The 22,175-nt window shown below is 50.7% G+C and overlaps 7 protein-coding genes across 7 annotated transcripts; 4 read left to right on the plus strand and 3 right to left on the minus strand.

The window, feature by feature from the left end:
• Positions 1-127: 127 nt before the first annotated feature.
• PC9H_000220 (uncharacterized protein) lies at positions 128-2,180 on the minus strand (the record flags this gene model as incomplete). Its single annotated transcript, XM_036769882.1, has 10 exons — positions 128-278; positions 356-756; positions 809-928; positions 979-1,109; positions 1,156-1,224; positions 1,268-1,517; positions 1,569-1,660; positions 1,714-1,856; positions 1,911-2,015; positions 2,071-2,180. 10 exons carry the CDS (start codon positions 2,178-2,180, stop codon positions 128-130), a joined length of 1,572 nt encoding a protein of 523 aa, XP_036635727.1.
• A 767-nt stretch (positions 2,181-2,947) lies between these two features.
• Positions 2,948-8,256, minus strand: PC9H_000221 (uncharacterized protein; the record flags this gene model as incomplete). Its single annotated transcript, XM_036769883.1, has 20 exons — positions 2,948-3,047; positions 3,098-3,213; positions 3,274-3,299; positions 3,352-3,399; positions 3,453-3,579; positions 3,701-3,759; positions 3,816-3,904; positions 3,957-4,110; positions 4,163-4,427; positions 4,476-4,638; positions 4,686-4,821; positions 4,871-5,080; positions 5,140-5,464; positions 5,583-5,861; positions 5,915-6,352; positions 6,408-6,564; positions 6,617-7,600; positions 7,650-7,681; positions 7,737-7,926; positions 7,979-8,256. 20 exons carry the CDS (start codon positions 8,254-8,256, stop codon positions 2,948-2,950), a joined length of 4,176 nt encoding a protein of 1,391 aa, XP_036635728.1.
• Positions 8,257-9,352: 1,096 nt separating this feature from the next.
• Positions 9,353-10,107, plus strand: PC9H_000222 (uncharacterized protein; the record flags this gene model as incomplete). The annotated part of the gene is made up of 4 exons (XM_036769884.1): positions 9,353-9,438; positions 9,493-9,570; positions 9,627-9,950; positions 10,005-10,107. The coding sequence occupies 4 exons, from the start codon at positions 9,353-9,355 to the stop codon at positions 10,105-10,107; spliced, it is 591 nt and encodes a 196-aa protein (XP_036635729.1).
• Positions 10,108-11,128: 1,021 nt separating this feature from the next.
• PC9H_000223 (uncharacterized protein) lies at positions 11,129-12,711 on the plus strand (the record flags this gene model as incomplete). Its single annotated transcript, XM_036769885.1, has 8 exons — positions 11,129-11,254; positions 11,306-11,567; positions 11,621-11,676; positions 11,728-11,856; positions 11,983-12,130; positions 12,192-12,356; positions 12,415-12,578; positions 12,628-12,711. 8 exons carry the CDS (start codon positions 11,129-11,131, stop codon positions 12,709-12,711), a joined length of 1,134 nt encoding a protein of 377 aa, XP_036635730.1.
• Positions 12,712-14,129: 1,418 nt separating this feature from the next.
• Positions 14,130-15,509, plus strand: SSC1 (Hsp70 ATPase ssc1; the record flags this gene model as incomplete). The annotated part of the gene is made up of 1 exon (XM_036769886.1): positions 14,130-15,509. The coding sequence occupies one exon, from the start codon at positions 14,130-14,132 to the stop codon at positions 15,507-15,509; it is 1,380 nt and encodes a 459-aa protein (XP_036635731.1).
• Positions 15,510-15,623: 114 nt separating this feature from the next.
• PC9H_000225 (uncharacterized protein) lies at positions 15,624-17,964 on the minus strand (the record flags this gene model as incomplete). The annotated part of the gene is made up of 15 exons (XM_036769887.1): positions 15,624-15,841; positions 15,919-15,995; positions 16,058-16,145; positions 16,205-16,271; positions 16,331-16,375; positions 16,434-16,472; positions 16,530-16,616; positions 16,684-16,766; positions 16,816-16,835; positions 16,903-17,234; positions 17,277-17,393; positions 17,447-17,509; positions 17,569-17,623; positions 17,686-17,759; positions 17,827-17,964. 15 exons carry the CDS (start codon positions 17,962-17,964, stop codon positions 15,624-15,626), a joined length of 1,503 nt encoding a protein of 500 aa, XP_036635732.1.
• An 863-nt stretch (positions 17,965-18,827) lies between these two features.
• Positions 18,828-21,004, plus strand: PC9H_000226 (uncharacterized protein; the record flags this gene model as incomplete). Its single annotated transcript, XM_036769888.1, has 8 exons — positions 18,828-19,167; positions 19,224-19,726; positions 19,779-19,999; positions 20,052-20,324; positions 20,377-20,443; positions 20,494-20,775; positions 20,834-20,927; positions 20,994-21,004. 8 exons carry the CDS (start codon positions 18,828-18,830, stop codon positions 21,002-21,004), a joined length of 1,791 nt encoding a protein of 596 aa, XP_036635733.1.
• Positions 21,005-22,175: the final 1,171 nt, after the last annotated feature.

The following is a 22,175-nucleotide window of genomic DNA, read 5'->3' on the forward strand; positions in this document are numbered from 1 at the left end:
CGCGAGAAATAGATTTAGGTTTGAGACAAATTATCTTATCTTATCATACACGTGTTTGGACCCGAATAATAACTACAGAGTATACAGTAACAGAGCATATAGATGGACGACAGCTTGTACATTAATCCTAAAAGTCCCCGAGATCGACGTCGACAGCAGCGAAAATGTTAAGTTCGGTGTCGTTTGAAGTTAAGGCAGGAAGCAGAGGAGAGGCAGAGGACCCGTTGACATCAGCTTGTGCATTCAGGTGAGGGCTGCCAGCAGCAGGAGTTCCGGGCCTAGACGATAAAACGGGATGGAAACGAATGACATGGGCCGCATATAACAGCAAGTAAAGAAGGGGAACGTCACAAACCTGGAAGAAGGGGTTGCAGCGTTGAAGACGCGTGGAACGGTTTTGAGGCGGGCACTCGGGTCTTGAGGAAGGGCCCCATTAGCTTGCACCCGTTTTCTCTCTCTGCGCTTGCGCTCGGCTTCCCAGAGCTCCGCTTTACGAACGGCCTCTGCATTTGCCTTACGGTTGCGTTCATTAAGTTTCGCAAGCTCATCAACTGCGGTCGTCGGCGGACGCTGGCCCAAGCGCCCGTTTAGTTCCAGGATCTTAGCATCGAGCTCAGCAACTTCGGTATCATCATGCCTTCGAAGAGCAAGTGTCCTCTGAGCATTGAGCTGAGAGCGCTCTAGCGTTAGCGCTGCTGAAGATTGTTTGTGTGGTTGAAGACTGCGCTTGTTCTCCAACATAAGATTCAGGTCACTCTGGACAGGGGACACATTCAACACGCATCTAAGAGCAGGCATATACTCGTACCTCTGTGATGGGCTGCGAGATCATCTGATTTATACTTGCAGCCTTCTTCTCTGCGTCGAACTTGGAAGGCAACTTTTCCTTATCGCCTTGCCAAGTTCTCTCGAGGTGCTCAAACTCCTTCTGCAACGGCGCGTCAGGTATGCCAAGAAATCCATGAGCTCTGCACAAACATCGGAGAAGGGGGCGTTGGACACGCGATCCATAGGCCAGATCTTGATAGCCTTCCCATACTTGAGTTCGAAAGAGACATGGACAGGGATATCATCCACTTTGTACGTCTTCACGCCCTCGGAAACCAGGCCTAAGCAGAATAAATGAACTGATTAGTTGCGGCAGAAGGGTTGTACCTAAGATCTCGCAGGCGCGGTATATGGGGACGCCGTTGGTGTTGCCAATGAGGTATCGCACCCATGCACCTAGATAGGTGAGAATTAGAGTATAGGATCAAATCAGGATTACCTTTAAGGAGATCCCCGAACCAAGGGCGAAGACAATTACGAGAGATCATAGACCGCGTCAAGCGACACTTCTCGAGGTCTGCTCTGCATATTTTCTCCTCTTGCGCAGGGGGGGCTTTGTTAAATAACTTGGAGTGCTTCTCATCTTCCTGCTCGAGTTTACTGATCTGGCCGTCCTCGTCTTCTTCATCAGATGTTTCCATATCCATCGGAGACGATGAACGGTCCCTCTTCGGAGACCCAGTTTTGGTCTGCGAAATTACATGAAGTAGACGAACACACTCATGAGAGCTAAGGCTCACCCGATCCCTCTCGCCTTTAGCTTTCCGACGAGCCTTAAGCTCCTCCAGCCGACGTGTTTTTTCCTTCGTAGCGCCTCGCGCAGTATGTTGCCCTAGTGTAGGTTGAGAAAACTAAAAAAGCGAGGAAAGAGATGTCTAGGTATACTTTTGGCCGCATGGGCAACGTTGTCGTCCCCTTTGCTTTGCGCTAACTTTGCGCTGACGCTCTGCTGGAAACGATGGCGCTCCATCTCTTCTGAACGGAGTGCCAGAGTGTGTTCGCGGTCAAACTCGCTCATACCCAGTAGTCTGCCAATTGCCACCTTCAAGTAGTGATATAACACGTACAGACTACAAGCTTACCGGTCTCTGTCGGCGTGATCCTTGTATTTGCCTTCGAGAGGATATGGATCGTTGACTACGTCTAGAGCCTCCTGAACTTCCTCGTCTGATTGAGAATCCATGGGGCTAGGGTGCTGGTAATTGGTATATATTCGGGACGGAGCAGATCAAGCGCACGTACTCTCCTTTACGACGCTTGGAAGACTTATGAGAGGACTTCTTTTTGCGCTTCTTGTCGCCATCCCCCGCGAGCTCGAGAAGTTCGTCACCAATATCGTCAAAGTCAGACATAAAGATAATGTTAAGCAGAAGAAAGAGAGTCTGAGTTGGATAGCCTCGAGTCGAGCTGTGGGCTTGCCGCTTCTGTATGATCTCGCACAGTCACGTGGGCCCCTTTTAACTTTAAGTGCCAAATGCTCTCGCTGGCAGAATGAGCTCCCGGTATGGCGTTGGAACTTCCAGTAAAGGATCCCGTGGAATGTGAGCGAAGTGACCAACACTCCAAGCAAAAGCACAACTATGGGCAGCTTGCGTGCAGCCGGAAAGAGGCCTTGGAGGCGGGAGGACGCTCGGAGACGCGGGGGAAAATTGCGAGAACTAGATACACTGCTTCATTTGCGATACTGGGGCCTGGAGCTTAGTGAAGTGCTTCCGGCTCGTATAGCTGACTTCAAGGCTCCAGCCAGCCGAAGTGCCCCATGCGCGACTGGCTCGTGGAACCTGACTCTCAGTCACGACTGCCTCAGTGGGTGTTAAAGTTGGTAGTACTGAAAAGTAGAGTTCGTCAGAATTCATCATAGTGCACAAGGCCTGTTGTCTGTTCACCTACGTCTTACGTTGTAAATTGAAGCATTCGATCGAATGAGCCACTGGGTCGTAACATGAAGCTTTGAGCGAAACAGGGAGAGATTTAGGAGAAAGGGGCGTCGACTAAGCACCCCACAAACCAAACAGAGCAATGGTGTCGCCCACTGCAGAGAGGTGCTGCGACTATCAAAGAGTAGATTATCTATTCATATGCGTAAATTACAAATGGTAATCATGATGAGGAGGCAGTATCATCTGTCTACCATCGTCGACAGGATACTCCGCAAAACACTGGGGATGTCGCCAGTGTTCTCCACCCGGAATGCCTTCCCTGGTAGGGCCTTTGTAACCCTGCGACAGTCTTGAGATTATACTCCTCACAGAGTTTGGGGAATACGCACCATGTCGACTCCGCCCCCTCTCCAATGCATATCAATGCAGTGTGCACCTTGGGTCGGAGATTCATTACACGCTTCAACTGCTCGGGAGTAATGTCGTATCTTCCAAAGTTTGCGTCCTTCGAAAATGATAAACATGAATGAGTGGTTGGATAATCTCATTTTTGTTGTGGACGCACCGTGATAGCGATGACGAACCAGTCATCTGTAGAATGTGAGCGGATTGTAACATCGAAGGTGTTAATACTGGTAGTTACCTGCATCATATTGAGCAACGTCGTTGACACCTTTCTCGATAGCTTCGACTGCAGAATTCGTTAGACTTTGAGAAAGATAAAATGCCTGGTAGGTTACTTGCCCGTGTAATCTCCAGAAAAAGCGTATTGCGGTATCATGTTCATTTTCTCGACCACCTTCCAACGGTCCTTGACCTCTGGTGGAGGTGAATCGGCTTCAACGAGTGGAATATCGGGACCGTCGCCAGACTTCAAAAACATTGCGTCAAATTAGATCAACTGACAACCTCCATCGAGCGAGACTTACGTGGCCGTACATCTGTCAAGTTATGGTCAGCAACGCGACGCCAGGAGAGGTGCAAATACGAACATCCCAAACATATTTGTCCTTGCGAGAAAGCTTGTCAAATGTCTCCATCAGCATAACAGCTGAGATGCGGGTAGGTGTCAGAGAGGCGGAGACAGATCCTAGTCGTACAACATACCTGTCTCCAGGCTCCGCTGCAGGCGCCCATCGTACTGGAAGCGATACATAGAACCACTGACATCAAAGATGAAGCGGATACGTTTGGGTCTATGGCGCATGGGTAAGGACTCAAAGTCGTAGGAAGGTAGATGCAACATACTTCATCTGAGGTCGGCCTAGTTCAGGCTTCTCCATACCACGGCGCTTGTACACAGTCGATTCACCGGTCAAGCCTTCTGTGAGTCGGGTATCGTCTAGTTCACCGTCAGTCTGACGTTTAATCCAAACACGTTCTTCTTCTTTTGCGGCCAGATCTATGATACCAGAGGTAAGGAACCGAAATGTAGGGTACACAACATCACTCACGTTCGAGTAGATCAAACAACGCAAGCATGTGAGCCTGCGTAGCAGTCAGGAGTTCGCTATACCCTTTCACCTCTCTGATGTTCATCTCCAGTTCGTCCAATCGACGTTGGAGCTCTTGACGAGCCATCTCGCGTGCACGATCTTTGACATGGTCTGGCACTTGTTCCTTGAGTTCATCGGATACCTGCTTTATATCATGGCCAGGCTTGTATAGTCGCTTGTAACCACCGCGACCGCCAAGTCCAGCTGTATCCCGACCGCCAGTCTAGAAACTTGTAAGCGAAAGGCGAATAAAAGGTTATGATGGACCTACGCCGCCCGCCCAGGTATTGCCGCCTTGATGCTCTTCATTGTTAGGATCATCTTTCCCTTCCTTAGGCTCGCCTAGTTCCGTCTCCTTAGGGTCGAACTGCACATCTTGGATCTTTTTCACAGCTTCGCGGGCAGCGTCGAGGCCTAAATGTGGCACCTTCAATCTACAATCAGTCAGTCCTGGTGATGGTCTCTAACTACGGTGCCCTACCCATGGTGATCCAATATCTCAGCCAACTTGTCAATCGTCTCCGGCTTGTAGATATCGTAGTCGAAGACGTTGCGAAGGACTTCCCCAAGGTTATCTTCTGGGAATGCTTGTAGGTGGCGAACAATGTTGATGAGTTCTGCGATACAACGTTAACCACTACTCCTTCACAGAGGGACATTTCTTACCTCTTAACGAGTAAGGATAGCTCAAGGTTCCTTCGTCGTAACCGCGCCTGAGGTCTTGGAAAACACCGACCAGCCTAGTGATCATATCTTCATCGATTCCAGGTGCCAATTGACTAAGCAGTCTCCGCTCCGAGAGTTGATCGGGGTTGGATACGGAATGGGCGCTGAAATTCTCGCCGAGGACCTGAAGGAAGTGGTTGCCCAAGAAAGCTAAGATATCGTATTTAGTGTCACTTCGACAAGAGTAGATGGTCTGTATATCAACTCACGATAACCAGGCCTGTTCGCGAGCAGTATAAGCCTGAAGTTGGGGTGCACGGGGATGTCGCTATCCTTCTCTTTCGTAAGTCGAATTCTACGACCGTCGGAGAGTGTCATCTCGCTTTGACCTGCGAGACTACGGAAGACCGCGACAACATGTTCAGGAGCCTTGTCCGCCTCGTCGATGATGATGACACGCCCAAACCTCACGGCCCGCAGGAGAGGAGAGTCGGTGTGCTTGATGACCCCGGATTCAAGAGAGGTCGTGTACATCAACTGAGTGACAGTGGTGTCCCTATGGAGTTGGATATACTCTCGTGGTCTACCAAGGAGCTGTTGGGTGGTAAGTTACAGATACATCACGGGAAGATGGAAGAGCGAACCTGGCAAAGACTGAAAAATATCAAACGGGCGTTCAGTAAACTCACTAGTGATTTAACCAACAACAAACATACCGGTCTACGATCTTGTTCTTTCCGACGCCCTGATTTCCCAGGAGGACAAGGTGCTCGCCGAGAAGCTCTAAGTCTACCGCCAACTCTCTCATGAGCCCGGTTTGGAGGCTGTTGTTGTAGAAGTGGTCCATATGCGGGACATGGGTGGCTACGCCCTCGGGGTCGTTCGCAGGGTTGAAGCGGGGGATAGAGGTGGAATGCGTGGGCTTCCCGGTTGTGTTGGTGGGCCTTGGGAAGAAGACAACCTTGCTTTGGGTGATGGGAGGGGGGTAATACTGTTCACGATAACGTCAGTACAAGCAAAGACGAAGAAATGGCTGGAACCTACTGGAGGAGTTTGTCGTCTAATCCCAGATTCTTCGAGGAGAGTCATGAGATTGAGCCGTTCGACCGCAGGTAAAAACTCTGCCAACAATGAGCGTCCAACGATAGTGTGCAAATCGCAGTTCTCGGGGAACATCGCAACTCTACGGGCGATGCGCACGAGAGACCTTGTGCCGAGTTTTCGGTTCTTCTGGACGTTGTCCGACGACAGGCTTGTTCGATATTTATCCGCGAAGGCAAGTAGCTGTTCAACAGCTTCGGAAGGACAACCAGTCGCGAGAAGGATGAAGCGTTCTTCCTCGACATCCATGGGTTGACTGGGAATGGGGAAGAACATGTTTGAGTGTTCGTCAGAAACCCAGTCTCGTAGGGGGGTGGATTTGGAGGGGGTAGCAATCACACGGAAGGAAGGATGGGCAACGGATAGATCTTCGGCAAGGCCCTGTAGAGTGTTTGAGTCAATATATACCACCAGATGATGTGCTGTAAATTCGTACATCAGTTGGATACTTCTCTGCAACAAGACGTTGGCCCTCCCAAAGCTCAATTTCACGGTCCTGGAATAAACGAGAGAGGGAGCCAGCCGTCGAACCTATCACGTCTAAACCGCTGAGGTGGGCGAGACGACCTTGCCAGGCCGACTCGATGAGAGGGCTACAGACAGAAAGTCAGAAAGAGACATATGCGGAGGTGGCATCTAAGAGACCTAGGTTCCCATTTCGTTGCCCCGCTGTCCTCAATCATCCTACGCATAACTAGTTCACGACCTCCAAGTTCCTTGTACATGTGTACCACGTCGGTCTCGTACCCGAGGAGTTGGCCGAATGCCTTTACGAGGGTCGACGATGAAGACGACGCAGTTGAAGGCAAAGCAGGTGGGATCAACGAGATATCCCACCCTAGGGCATGGGCTTGTAGAAAACAAGACAGCAGTCCTACGAAGCGCTCAGTAACATGGAAATCCCGATCAGCGACTAATGGGTATTGTCTGAACTCCTTCGGCCCAGCTGGGACGGTCACGGAAACTGGGGGAGCCTTGTGTGGTGGAGTGAAGGTAACTTCAGCAGTATCATTGGAAACGCGTTTGATGCCCTCGACGCGGTATCCGAGCAATCCTATCCGTTCGTCGCTGTCGAACATCGATGGGGCGCCCAATCTACCCAAGCCAGCTTCTTCGACCTGTCGGCCGAGGATAGCCCATGCTTGGAACTGAGCATGAATAAGAGCAGGATGTATTGTCAGAATTACTCGGGCGAGTTGGCCTGGCGAAAGCTCATCCGGAGGTGGGAACATCGTGACCAAGGCCCCAAGTCTAAGCAGTGAAGTCTGAGGGAAAGGCGGGAGTGTGCTCCTCGAAATAGCTTCAAGAGCATGTCGCGATTCGCTAGCGTATTGGGTGGATAGGATTAAATCGCGAAGCTTGGTGAAGATGGAGGGTGGTGATGGTGATTCTACCGCTTTATGGAGGGCCATTGCGGCACCCAAGGGGTCGATAAACCGGGCTTGGAAGCGACTTCTGAAGGGGGGATCGAGCGGGTACCCTGGGTATGGTGGGACGGGGGCGGCTATTGCGATGACTCGGAAATCTTTGTGCGCTGGGATAAATAGTTTCCCGGTAGTGTCGTCTCTATCTGTGTCTAATAGTGCATATCGGTGTGGGTGAATAATGTGTGTTCCGTCGTCTAGATTCCTAAATGTGGTGATAAGGAAGAAATCGACTAACTCGCCATTGTACTTACATTTCACGATTCTCTAGTAAATTATTCAAGACCTGAGAGATTCCGATTCAATTGATGCAAGACGTGGAACGTTTGAGCAAAACTCACTGGCATGATACCCCGTTCAGCCTTCTCTATTCCTTCTAGGATAAGAAGTCGACCGTGCTTAACAGCAGAAACGGCCGGACTATCAACATAGACTAGGTTTCCACCTTCTCTAATCTCCCTCCCCTGTTTCAATTCCGTTTCGCCGACATCTCTATGAAGAGTTATATGTTCGAACCCAGAGTTGATCATCCTTCGACAAGTGAGCTTTGGCGCAAAGAATGAAGCCATGAAGAAATACATACCTCGCAAAAGTCAAAGCCAGCCTGCGGGCGTATGGCCCGGGCTGCGATACCAGAAATATATCCTGGCCGAGCAGATACTTCTGCAGCATGAAATGCAGGTTATCGAGGTTGACGGGGTCATAGATGTCCAGCAAGTCCTTCGTGTGGGGTAATCTTGAAGGTGCCAACGATTCCGGTACGTCGAAATTGATGCTCCCGAGCTTCAGAGTGCCGACGGAGGCTCTTGTTGGCACTAGCTCTTTCTGGAGCTGGTTCAGGCGACGTTGAGCGGGTGCCATGATTGGCAGGCGTATAGATCGCTTGAAGGGGGACCAGATACTAGGCAGACTATATAGTATCCCGGTCCTCCCAATACAAATATTAGTGGTCGTCGTACCTCATCCCGTTGCCGGCATATGGGCGACGAAGTTACCGGAGAAAATATCCCCGCAAACGTGACCATCCCTGAGCCCCTGTTACACACAGTCGCGTCGTCGCGACTGTTCGCGTTGCCCGTCAAGCTATTGTAGGGCTTTTAAGACTGAACCGAGGGTAATGTGTAGCCCTACCTCGAGCGACTCTGGTCGAGGATATCCGCAACTTCGTTGGATTGAGACGATGACTTACCCCCGGAGGACTCTGCAAGTTGCTTACTGAATAGCGTTTTTCCACATGTTTTTCGTCGACCACTCACAGTGTTTGCCCGAGGTTTGCCCCAGGCTTTCTGAGGCATATACTTTTGAGAATGGGATGTTTTGGGTGGATTCGACCTCGATGGAAGGGAAGAAGTCCAGTACTCGGCAAAATCGGTCCAGCAGCGCCGCCTTCTCTAAAGCAGGGGGACTTCAATCACAATAACAAATGTTGACCGTCGTGCGTACCCAAGGACTTTGTCTGACTCACCAAGCTAATAATACGTCTAGACCAGAAGTCAACGCCTATATCTCGTCCCCCTTCTCTAACTTACCTCTTGCTCTGACGGTCGAGACTGAGACCCAGAAATTTCACGAGCGAATGTGTACATGGTGCACCTTGTCTGCCTGGAGCTTTAAATCAGCTAAGCGAGTCGGCAAAGCCCCGCAAAGCCCCAGGTCTATTTCGGCTCCAAGTCACCCAAACGATGCAGTGTATCTAGTGCCCACAAAGACGGTCTGGGTACACACCCGCCTCCAAAGCTCTTTCCAGCTACACGCGCAAGTGGATAGAAGCTGTCCACAGTGATGCCTTTTGCATGGAGCCTTGGTCACTTCGCTCAGATTTCACGGGATCCTTTACTGGAACGATTCTGTATAAAATATCTCTGGATTGCCTCGAGATGTACCATCATCAAAACATCCCATTGCATTTGAAAAGTCAGCTACAACCCCAACAACTACCAAAACAACCCAATCAACGATGACCTCTTCCTCAATGAAACTCGCTGTCGTCGTTTGCTTCGCGCTTGCCTTGCTATCCATTGCAGCGCCCACACCTATCACTCGGTATGTACGACCCTCCCGTACGAAGGTGGCATGTTACTCAGCTCTATTCGACAGTGATGGAGAAGCCAACATTCCAGGATGGCAATCAATTTACGGCGTTGGACCTGTTGTTCAGTCCAAGGCCATCGAGGGGTAAGATAATCTACCGCTCGATACAAATATACCTCAGGCTGACTTTATTCATCCAGCGAAGCACCAGGGATCCCAGGATGGCACCCGATCTACGGACACGGTCCCATCGTTCCATCCCATTTCAATGGGCGTGAGGTAGATGCGCCTGTGCCTCGACCAACTAAATACGCCATCGATTATTTACCAAACAAGGGCCAGGGCAATGTCGACGATGCGTCGCCAGCACCTACTACCACTGCCAAAAAGCCAAATCCATCCAAATACGCCGTCGACTACTTACCTGGGTATCCTGTCACCACTGCCCCGAAGCCGAATCCATCCAAATATGCCATTGATTACTTGCCGGGCTATGGATCCAGACCATCGTCGCCAACAACTGTGTACGTGTTTCCGCGATACTACGCCTTCCGTCTACTCAACTTGCGATCAAATAGAGACGACAACGCGAACTTACCCAAGCCGACCAAGTCTTCGAAATATGCCATTGACTATATGCCAACTTGGGCTGTTCCCGCCCCAAAAGAGACCTCTGTATAATCATGTCCCAAACTAATGATTTCCTTGTGGATCGAGACTCGACAGCCTTACATTCTGTAACACCTTTTCGCTCTACATATGTATGGACTTATAGAGTAGCACCCGTATAATAACCTACCTACTTTTTCGTACTACTTACATTACGGTGCTGAATCTAATGGTTCTTTGACTTCATTCAAAGCTCCTGAGCGCCCCTAACGTGTGGCTGCGCTTCCTCGCTTGCGAGGCTCGTTCGAGAGTCGCGTCACCGGTTCACCCTGAGGTTGCATACACCTATAAGGTTCCTAATTCATTTCCCAGTGGGTTTCCTTCAGCGAACCATCTTAATGAACATAGACGAACTTGAAGCTTAAGCGGAAGTTCAAACCTCTGCAGCTCTGCCTGCGGTGAGGATAATTGGATATTACTATGTTTATGTTTGGGCGCTGACAACAGCAACTCGTCTATATGAATATACATGATTGAACTAACATACAGGGACGTTCGGGGATACGCCACACAGGCGCGATTGTATCCTGCTGCGAAACAGCGGCTAGTCGGCGCGCTGTAAATTCTGCCCAAGCTCCCAGAGATGTCAACGGCATTTCAAGACTGCCAGTGCCACATGCACCAGTCGATATATTTCCCGAAGGCTAACTTACGGCTTCCATACTCAGGAGAGGTGTATCTTTCTCACCTACACTTACTCGCGCCCGGGCTAGTGAGAAGACATCGACATGAACTGGCCAGACATGCTGTACGGCAATCTGTCAAGATAAATATAGGGAGTGACTTGAGCATGCGCAGTGCTTGTTCTGCTGGGCGGCGGCGAACAAGGGTGACACCATGATGGAGCATGTGTACGGTCATTCCTGCAAGGTTCTCCCGTACCAGGTCCGCCCACGCCGGAGCGTCGAAAGGCAGTAAAATGAATAGGCAGAATTCTGTATAAATAAGACTTTTCCCTGGTCGTTTCTCCCTGGCTCTGCAGTTTCTTCGGATCTACTCTACATACTCCCTCGCTCAGGACGTTGTCGAAATAATGGTCAACTTAGCCTCAGGTTTGCTGGGTGCCATCCTCCTTGTTCGTCACGGCGATCGTTTGGAATTCTTCCAAGATCCTTTGACGTATACGCCATCGGAGACGACACTCACGCCTCTCGGCACTGTAGGTTCCATCTATTACCTTTGCATTTCTTTCATTGACGGAATCCACAAGGTTCAAGCGTTCAACCAAGGGGATTTCTTTAGGCAAAGATACCTTCAACCTGGCCCCAACCGCATCGACGACCTGAACACTGACCTAGTTGATATCAATCAACTAATTGTTCGCGCCGACGCTGCTGGGGAAGGCAACATCATCTTTGAGTCTTGCATTGCCTTCCTCCAGGGATTCTACCCGCCAACCACACAGTTCAGCACTACGTTAGCAAACGGTACCACCGTTCTGGGTGCCATGGGTGGTTACCAATACGTTCCCAGTAAGCACTCCACCCATATGGTCAGGAATTATATTGACCATATTTACTGGTAGTCGAATCCGTTGAACCTAACCAGGACATATCCTTGAACAGTTTTACGTCTTGTCCTGTATGTTGTCCGGTATTCTATCGGTCGAATAAAATCTAAACACTCTCACAGAACTTCGAACTCCACACATCTGCCTTCTACAACTCTCCCGAGTTCTTAGCCAAGGCTGCCGAAGCTGCACCGTTCCTGAACCAGCTCAAGCCCTTCCTGGGTGATCGCGACGTCAATTTCACTAATATGGTACGTATATGTACACCTTGAGCAGCAGATGAGAACACTGACGGACCCCGTCAATTCAGTTCAATGTACGTGGCCTCGTCCTTCCCCGGCGCGTGGCACTGTCCAGCTGATCTCAGAATCAATTAGATATTTGACTTTGTCAACGTCAACATGATCCATAATGCGACCTTCCTCCAAAGTCTACCTCCCACGTTCGCTGCCCAGGCTTACGATCTGGGCAACTTCCACGAGCGTGGTGTGTTCTCCGACACCTCTCCGTCCGGTATCGGTAACAGTAAGCATCATATCCACATCCCTTGTCTTTCCGATTTAGCTTACTATTCGGTGGAATCCAGTTGCTATCCGTACAATCCTTCCGTCCATCTTCACGAACCTGAAGCGTATTGCCAACTCGACCGATCCGCTCAAATTCGCGCTCAACCAGATCAGCTACAAACCATTCATTAGTCTGTTTAACATCACCGATGTTCCTACCGGCTCGCCTGATGTCTTTGGCATTGGTTCGTCTTTCAATAATTCTATCGCTAGGCCAATCATTGATGTTCTCGCGTCAAACAGTTGACTACGCCTCCGCGGTCGCGCTCGAAGTTAGGAAGCCTGACGATAGGGAAGCTACCGTGAGCCTGACGTTCAGGAATGGCACCACCACCGATGCCCGTCTTCTACCCATATTCAACAATCAGACCGCGGTCCCCATTTCGCAATTTATATCAACCCTATCAGTAAGCCTTTAGGTATTGATGTGGGAGTATGCTGATAGAAATCGTCTAGGCTGCAGCCGTTGACAACACAGCTCAATGGTGCACGGCATGCAATCAACATACGCTCCGCGGTTGTGCTGTTTGTACCGCCTAGGTCTAAGCTTCATGATCTTCAAGTGTACAAAAATCAATGAGTGAATGTATTCCTGTTACAAATCATAACAATTGAGACAGGCAAGGACTTACCACCTTCGAAACAAAATTGAACAATATGTGATATACTTGTCTCCCGACTGGACAATTGGTCTTCAAAGAGTCCGTAAGCCTCAACGAATGAGGGGGGATGAAAAATTATGGCAACAGGCTCGTAATAGTCTGAATTGAGTTGTGCGAAGGCCACGCAGGCAAACGCATACCGCGTAGTGCACTAAAGGGCGGCGCCTCTTCGTAGCTGGTAGAGTCCCTCGTGCATGCAAAAGATCCGCACACAATGAAGACTTTAGCGTCAAGGTTGTCTACGCACGAGAAGGGACGTCACACAAGGGGGACCGGGCCAGGGATCCCTTGAGCATCGTCCCCGTTGAGGCAGTAGCACAACAACGAACACTGAGCATTCGCCACGCTCATCAGCGCTAGGCGCCGGCTGGAGCTGAGTACCCAACGCAACTCAAGGAGCACATACCCACACGCGAGGGCTGCGACGACGAAGGTAGGACGTTCACGTCGAAGCAGATACCTCTGTGACGGCGCTCGAGGGAACCGCCCTAGGGAGCAACATCGTCATGCTGAAGATATTGCAGCGTTATATCCGCTCGAGGAACGTATGGGCTGACGGGACCGACAGGGGCCGATTGCAGCCCTGAACGGTAGCAAAGTATCTTCCCCAAAGGCTGGGGTGCCATAAGCACTCGCCAGCAGGGACCAATGCTTTCAAGAAGACCCGAGTACAAGGAAGTCCTCAGTCCTCAGGTCAGCTCGCCGTCGTGCTCCTAGTTTGCATGAGGCGCTTTGCAAGGAGGCATCGAATACCCGCTCAACAGAAGTCTTGAAAGTATGAAGATCGCCGGGCCTTGGAAATACCACAGCCGATCCGCGCGTGTCGATAGGCACCTGGCAGATACGAAGTATTGCGACCACCCAATCCTCGCGCCAAATTTCAGGCAGGTTCGAAATCCACCAGGCCCTCCCAGGAGATCTTTGGGCAATGACGGAGTTGAGCGAATTTCTGGTTTGGCGCGCAACCTTGAAGGTTAGGTTCCGCTAGAACCAATCGAGGAGGATACAATGCTCAGACCTTGACCCGCTCGCGAAAAGACAGATCCCTCGAAGGGACAGTTCGTGGGGAACGAGCTACACGGTGTCGAGCCTGTTTGTCGTGAGGCGTGGCGAAGCAAGGTCACCTGTAATTATATTCATTGTGATCGTGGGAAAGCTCGAATAGGTCACCATGAGGCACAGCACTTGAGCTTGGATATTATTCTTCAAAGCTTCAATACTTACCACCATCGCCGCCGCCGACAAAAACAGCCTTCTTTTAGCACTGAAGTCTTTTATGGAGGGATATTTTGAAACATGGCACAACAAACTGCGATATATGAACATCCACCGGCCACTATTATCCTCACCATCTCTTCTTTTCTGTTCCTCATCAACGTCGCCGATGCCCTTTTCGAGTGGCTGATAAATGCGGGGCTCATTGGCTCACTGATTATAGGGGTTGTATATGGACCACAAGCTGCAGATATACTCCCGAACGACCTCATAATCTCACTTATCCAGTTAGGATATATCGGACTTCTGATTCTCGTCTTCGAAGCGGGATTGACGACGAACACGCAGCTCCTCATTGACAATCTCCTCCTCTCAACGGTGGCGGCGGTAATTGGCATCGGGGTCCCCATAGGTCTTTCCATGTTGTTGTTACATGTAGGATACGGATATACCCTTCTCCAATCCTTCGCGGCCGGTGCAGCTCTCAGCTCTACATCACTGGGCACAACTTTGGCTCTGCTTAAACCAGAATGGAGACAGATGCGCGCTGGTGCTGTTCTGCTAAGCGCCGCACTTTTGGACGACATCGTAGGACTGGTTATTGCCGCGATCATTGCGCAACTCGCAGACACAAACGGCGGTATTCCGTGGCAGATCATCGTCCAACCAATCCTTGTTTCTGTGGCGTTCGGAATTTTGGTCCCCCTACTAGCCTACTTGCTCAACCGTATGCGAGTCACGTACCACCTTAGCCGGGTAGTACCAAAAAGGTACCATGAAAGGTCGTTACTGTTTATTATCGTCATAGTGCTATCCGGCTTCGTGGCAGGAGCCCGTTACGCTGGAACAAGCGATCTCTTCGGTGCTTATCTCGCCGGGATTTTGCTGAACTTCCTTACCAAGGGATACACAACGGAAGATATTATTCTCGCCGCCGAAGAACAGAAAACGACGCACTCGTATCCTCCTCCAGTCGTGCACGAAGGGCTCTCCGCCATGACATTCGCACGATACATCTCACCGGCCTTGCAGTCATTTCTTTCCCCAATCTTCTTCGCGTCGATCGGAATCTCGCTTCCTATACGTGCTCTTGGGGTCGCAGATGGATCGTCTGCAGTGATATGGCGCGGCATCGTCTATGCCATCCTCATGTTCCTCGCAAAAGCCGTCGTCGGTGGAACTATCTTCTTGTGGCCAGCTCCCAGAGTCACAGAAGTAGAAGTAGCAGTACTGGGACATTCACCACCCACCCTTACTCGCTCTCAGGCGAGTGTTTTCCTGGGACTAGCAATGGTTGCGCGTGGAGAGATTGCCCTGATCGTGGCGCAACTCGCTCGACCTATCCTAACGCGCTCAGGGGAAAGCGAAGAAGCGTATGCGGTGGTTGTATGGGCAATATTATTGTGTACTGTCGGAGGAGCGATGTGTGTCGGCTTTTTCCTGCGAAGTAGATCTTGTTAGGTCGTTTGTTCCTACTCACAGAATGCGTTTGATGGGCTGATGTAAATATCCAGTTCTCATATGATGGCATAGCGGTGTGTACAAGCAAGTGGTAGCGGTAGCGACACCCGGATGTTACGCCGATCCCGTCGAGTTGCAGGGCACTGCAGCGAATAAATGGGCTGTCAAGCTTGGAATGTAAGTTGGAAGGAGGAACTTACCGCCGAGTCCAGACAAGTCGCGCACGTTCTGGCATATAAACCTAGGCGCTTGCGCTTGCGGGCCAGCCACGGAAAAGTCCTCGAAAACGACCTCCTGGCAACCTACAGCGGGGCTGCATTCAATGTCGACGACTGCCATCACCCATTATCAATTGATGCCACCGTTCGAAATCAGATGATGACGAGAAGGTCTACACGCTCCAACTTACTTTTGTTGGTCAAAGCAGTTCCAGACCAGTTCGAAAAGCGCAGGCCTCCGAATTTCAGTTGCGATGGAGTATCGCCACTATAAATACGTACGCGAGTGAAGTCTCCATATGATGCTGTTGATTACTTGCATGTGCTTACGAGTGACCGCCGTTTGTTTGATAGAGATGGAGGGGTGCATTGACACGATCGAGTAAAACATTGCTGATAGTGATGTTGTCGACGACACCTTGTTAAGAAGTCACCTTCGTCACGACGTTGAGACGTCTATCACTTTGCCGCACGCACCAGTTCCGCCTCCGCCACCGGTTGGTGGGGAGCCGTTGACTGTTCCGGTCCACGACTTAAAATAGACCTGCGCGACACCCATCACTCTGCTGTAAATGTAAACGCATCATTCCACGTATCACGCACCCCGTTGCCCATATTCGGTTGGATATTAGGATCGATACGAATCATCTTCAGTCGAAGTCGTCAAGGGCACTCAGCACTCTTTACCAGTGACAGGAAAGCTCACCTTCAAATCCCTCATGTCCACGTTGCGTACGTTGTCCGACTACCAGTTTGCAGTCCAGCTGATCGATGAGGGACTCGCAACATATGGTCCACTCACCAAGTTAGCATACTGTCCCAACGAACCGAAGGCAATCCCATTCCCTCCCCGACACGTTATGTTGCGGACCGTCAGGTCGGTCGAATTCTATAAATGCATACCCGCCACGAAGCATCAGTGCTTGTAGGCTAACAGATCGCGGAACCTTACTGACTCCTTTGATGGCAAGGCAATCATCCCCGCATGTTATGTCCCAGTTCAGAAGCGACACATTGGTGCTGCGGTACGTGTTGATTCCTATAACAACGTCAGATCCTCATGCTCCCGCGTTTATTCTTGTGCGCACCATCTGTGTTAGGGACAATACTATCCCCACCCCCACCCGCTATTAATATCATTCGCCCCCGTCTCTAACGCCTAAAGATAGACTCACTTCTTGCCGGCGAAGCTTGGGTCGCTGTTGCTCGCATTGCATTTCATACCATCTGCATCCGAGTCATGCCAGTCAGTCGATGTTGATGCTACCGGGTCACCCTTCTTCCCCGCATCGCCACCAAAAGGGCCACGCTCAACCCAAGAATGAAAGAGGATGGGGGACTCACCGTAGATGACGCCTTGGGATTCCGCAACGGTATTGCACCAGAAGGGCTGCGCCTGGATGTGGAAGTCTTTGACGAGCGCGTTGGTCGTTCGCCAGAGCGTAAAGGAGATAGGACGTCCGTCGCCGTCTGCTCGGGTACGGGTAGCGAAGAATGACCACCAAGGCTGACAGGCAAACAAACAAGGTCAGTTCTCCCGATGCTTCACCGATGAAATAGGATGAGGATTTGGAAGGACTACCTGGCCATTCCCGTCAATGCCACCCGTGTTGTGCCCATCAATTACGAAGTTCTCTCCTGTTACGACGAACCAGGATGCTTGGCTCTACCGGATACTATCAGAAACACGGTCTGCTACATCAGCATTATTCTCCTCACCTGGATAAAGACGACCCGATATGTATTGGTCGCGTTCAACCAATATTCGATGTCTGGCTGGAACTATCGCAGGCAACTACGTCAACGTTCACCTCAGAATCAGGGATTATTCGCATACTTACGCTCAGTACGCCATGGACGTCCACGCGAGAATCTCTCAGATCCCAGGTCATCTTCCTAATAACAATGAATTAATCACCAGTGTTCAACCGCATCTCCTCTCCGCTGATGCAACTCACCGTGTTATGTTGAAGGAGCCAGCTTCCAAGACGACTCTACCGCCGTGTCCGCAGGTATCAATCGCTCTAAGAACCTTGGTAACGAACGTCATTTGAACATACTACAGCATCTCCGGTTATTCTTGGAGCTGTGTAACGCACCTGCTCCGTGTCGTCTCTGCCCGCACCAAGGGGTCGTACAGAGCATACTCGCTCAGTGTCGGGTCGGCATTCCGTGGGCCGGACGATCGCGAGGAGCCAGAGGGCGAGCAAGGCCGTAAGTATTGTTTTGAGTGACATTTTGGATTGCGTAGGCGATCTACATGGCCCCCTTCCTTGGACTTTATATGACCAACGGTGTATTTTGGTCTATGCGTTGGAACGATCACGAGTACGAGGAAGCTGGGGCGGAGAAGTTCTGAACGGCCCGCAAGGTCGAGTGGCCCGCGAAGAAGACGTGTTTTGCTTCGGAGTCCATATGTCATACAAACAGTATGTAGGCCGCTTGTGGCACGAGCTAAGTATTATTGATTAACGCCGTGCATCTTCTTCGGCAAGTTGAGCTTCATGATGATGCGAGTGATGGTTAATGCTGCTGACAGGTTAGGTTCTCCTTTGATGTAGGATGAGTGATTGCGAACGCACGGTTGATTTTGATACTCTGATGGAGTCTGTGATAGCGACCGTGGCATTTCGCAAACCCCTCCGTCGCCGGTGCGCTGTCAATGTGAGGCTCGAAGCTTGATTGCGGAATCTGCTAGGCCCAAGCGACTCGACAGGTAGCATTGTAGCAAGTAAAGCTTTCTAGGGCTTTATTTACTGCACTGCAGTCGTACGTGCTGAGCTCCTCGTCGTTCCGTTCTCCGTTTCTTTGTATTATTTTGAGAGGCACGACACGGTCTGGATGCCTTTAGAACGGCAACAAATATTATACTGAGACCTGTTGTCATGGATTTCGCCCCCTTGCCGATGGATCGGCTGTCACATCTTTTTCCCATCACCAACCAACTGCCACTCAATAGGATATCTTGCAGTTCATTCTGAAACCCCCATCTTTCCTTTCGAACTACACTACTTATTGACCAGCAGGCCGGTCTCTACGTTTCCTATTCTCCCAAAAGACTCGCTTTCTACGCTGGCCGTCGTCGAATAGAACACCCGTCATGCCAAACCGTTCGTCAGGACTAGACTTCTCAGATGGAGCACCAGCAGTAGGGCCCGACGTCCCAGCCCAGCCGAGCTTTCTGCAGCGAAACAAGACGGAGAGGAGGAGGTTGCAGGGGTTGCAGCGCACGAACAGCGTAAAGTCGCCTGGCAATGGCCTCTTCGTGCCTACGACGTTCGGCCAGAAGTTCAATCTCTGGATGATTAACGAAGGAGGGAGGCAGTTGTTCTTTGGTGTTTGGATTTTTTTGCATATCCTTGTCGCCGTGTTCGGGTTCTTCCACTACCAGATGAAAGACAACTTGAACACCGCCCGCAGCCTCTTTGGCTATGGATTCAGTGAGTGGTCTAGGTTCGGCCGCCGCCCACTAGCGGTTTGCTCAGTTTTTTTGTAGCCATTGCCCGAACGGCGGCGTTAGTCCTGCACATCGATGTTATCTTCATCCTGCTCCCAGTCTGCCGTAACTTCATCTCTTTCTTACGCCGAACCCCCCTGAACGACATCATTCCCTTCGACAAGAATATCACCTTCCACAAAGCTACCGCCTGGTCCATTGTTGCCGGTTCGTTCGTCCACATTGCCGCTCACATGGTGAACTTTGCGAAGCTCGCAATGCTCGACCCAAATGCTACGACCCCCGGCAAGATCTTTGTCGGATTTTTGCGTGCCAATTTCGCCACTGGGCCGGGTCTCACTGGATGGATCATGACCGCTGCGCTTGGCATCATGGTGTGGTTTGCTATTGAGAAGAGGCGCCGCGCTCACTTTGAGTGGTTCTGGTACTCGCACCACCTGTTCATCGTCTTCTTCATCAACTGGCAACTCCACGGTATGTTCTGCATGATTCAACCCGACAGACCACCCTTCTGCTCCTTCAACACAATCGGTGTTTTCTGGGTGAGTGCGCTCAGATGCAGGGAATAATCGATCGAGCTGAACATGTCTCCAGCGCTACTGGCTTGTTGGCGGTGTCATCTGGATCTTTGAGCGTATTCTGCGTGAAGTCCGCTCTCGTCATGTCACCTACATCTCCAAAGTTATCCAGCATCCTTCCGATGTCATGGAACTCCAAATCAAGAAAGAGAAGACGACTACTCGTGCTGGACAGTACATCTTCCTCTCTTGCCCTGAGGTATCCTACTTCCAGTGGCACCCCTTCACCCTCACTAGGTTTGTCCTCTCTTGCTGTTGCTTAGAAACGAGAACTCAGTGCAGAATGTAGCGCACCAGAAGAGGATTATATCTCCGTTCACATTCGTGTTTGCGGTGACTTCACAAGGGCTCTAGCGCTCGCTGTTGGTTGCGACTTCTCTAAGGAGAAAGATAAGGCTCCTGCCGGTGGTAAGGTTGTTGGTACAAACACGAACCCACCGATCAACCGCACTCTCCCTCGTGTCATGGTTGACGGGCCATTTGGAAGTGCAAGTGAGGATTTCTTGAATTACGAGACTGTCCTCCTTGTTGGTGCTGGTATCGGTGTCACGCCGTTTGCTTCGTAAGTTTCTTCGTTTGTCATATTTATTGAACCGTTCTAAATTGTCCTTAAGGATCCTAAAGTCGATATGGTACCGCATGAACAACTTCAATCACTCCAAGCCAACCCGTCTTTCAAAGGTAATTATCTACCTTTTCACTTCGTTGTACCCGAGTATTCATTTCTTTAGGTCTACTTCACATGGGTCATCCGTGACTTCGGTACCGCCGAGTGGTTCCATTCACTCTTGCACGCCATCGAAGAACAGGACACGCAGAACCGTATCGAGATCAACATCTACCTTACTGCCAAGATAAAGGAAGACGACATGAACAACATCATTGTTCACGATGTCGGTGCCGAGAAGGATGCAATTACCTCCCTGCGCGCACCCACTCACTTCGGTCGACCTAACTGGGACAGAGTGTTCAGTTCGATCGTCGACAAGCATCCAGAAACCGATGTCGGAGTGGTATGTCTACAACCATTACTTCTGTTCCCCTGCTTTTTGCTGACCTAGTTGTCCCTAGTTCTTCTGTGGTCCTCCAGTGCTGTCGAAACAACTCCATCAATACTCGAACAAGTACTCTCACCCGAAGGGTACTCGTTTCTTCTTCGGAAAGGGTGCGTCAACCTTTTTGCCTTACCACAATCCCGATCAATCCTGACCGTATTTCCCTTACCCCACAGAGAACTTCTAAACCGTATCGATATCTGCCACCGAAGGCGTCTCTCTTGTGGGCTCTGATGTAATATGTACTGTAGTAGTGAATGTACGCGTAGACTAGTAGTGTAGTCTAGTAAAATGCGAGGGTCCGCCTCCGGCAGGACAAGTCCGTGCGACACCCGCGTGAGTAAAGTGTGATAAGGATGAGTCCGAGAGTGAAAACGAACAACTGAGAACCTTCGGACGCTTCGGACGGCTTCGGATGCCTTCGGACGCGCTCGGACGCGAACAGACAACTTGGCTTCGGATAGTACGACGAGGACGGCAGGAGAATGACAAGGACGGCAGGAGAAAGCAACTTCGGATCGGACTCGGGCTCGGACTCGGACAGCGGCAGACTCTGACAACGGATGAGAAGAAAGGTTCGGACGGCTTAGAATCTGACTCGATGTGGGGGGGAAACAAATCTTATTCTTCTAACTACGAGTATAGACGGTTTTTGTAGCTAAGAAAATATCGGAAGTGTCCGAGAAGAAAAGGGACCAGGAACGAGTAAAGGTGCTAGTATAGTCCAAATATTAGAGTCCGAAAACAAAAGAGACTAAACATTGATCCGTGCTGTCTGATCCGTTATCACGCGTGTCCGGTACGGGTTCGTGACGTCCGAGTCATGTGCGAGCGCATCCGAAGAGTCGGAGAGGGGTCGATAGGGGATAGGGGAAGCCGGAGTGCACGGAACGAAAGGGTTCAACCCTTACATCCCCCGGGGACTTTATGTGTTGACCCTCCGGGGCAACGTACACGGCGAGCAAGAATTGCGAAGTGGGAAGGTGGGTGGGCGAACCGAAACAGTGGCGTGGGACAAAAGGAAGCGCGGTCACCTGACAGATTGTTGATAATTTCGACGAAGTCCAACGTTCGCACTTGCTCTTCTCTCTTCATCACTACCAATAGCATCCGCCATGTCGAACTCCCTTCAACACGTCCCCGCACACACGACCGACGACCTCCGAACAATGAAGAAGAAGGAGGCGGTTGTCGCGTACGAAACCGAAGTTCAGTATTTCGCTGGCATGGGAGACGCGATGCCGGAGTTGGACGACGCTCATCGCGAGGACGTCGAGCTGGCTGTGGTGGAAATGGAGCAGCAACAGGTGCGTAGTAGGTGATAAATGCGAGCAATCCCAACTAACAGAAGCCAGGAC

Source organism: Pleurotus ostreatus (assembly GCF_014466165.1).
Source record: "Pleurotus ostreatus strain PC9 chromosome Unknown scaffold_1, whole genome shotgun sequence".
Taxonomy (NCBI): Eukaryota; Fungi; Basidiomycota; class Agaricomycetes; order Agaricales; family Pleurotaceae; genus Pleurotus; species Pleurotus ostreatus.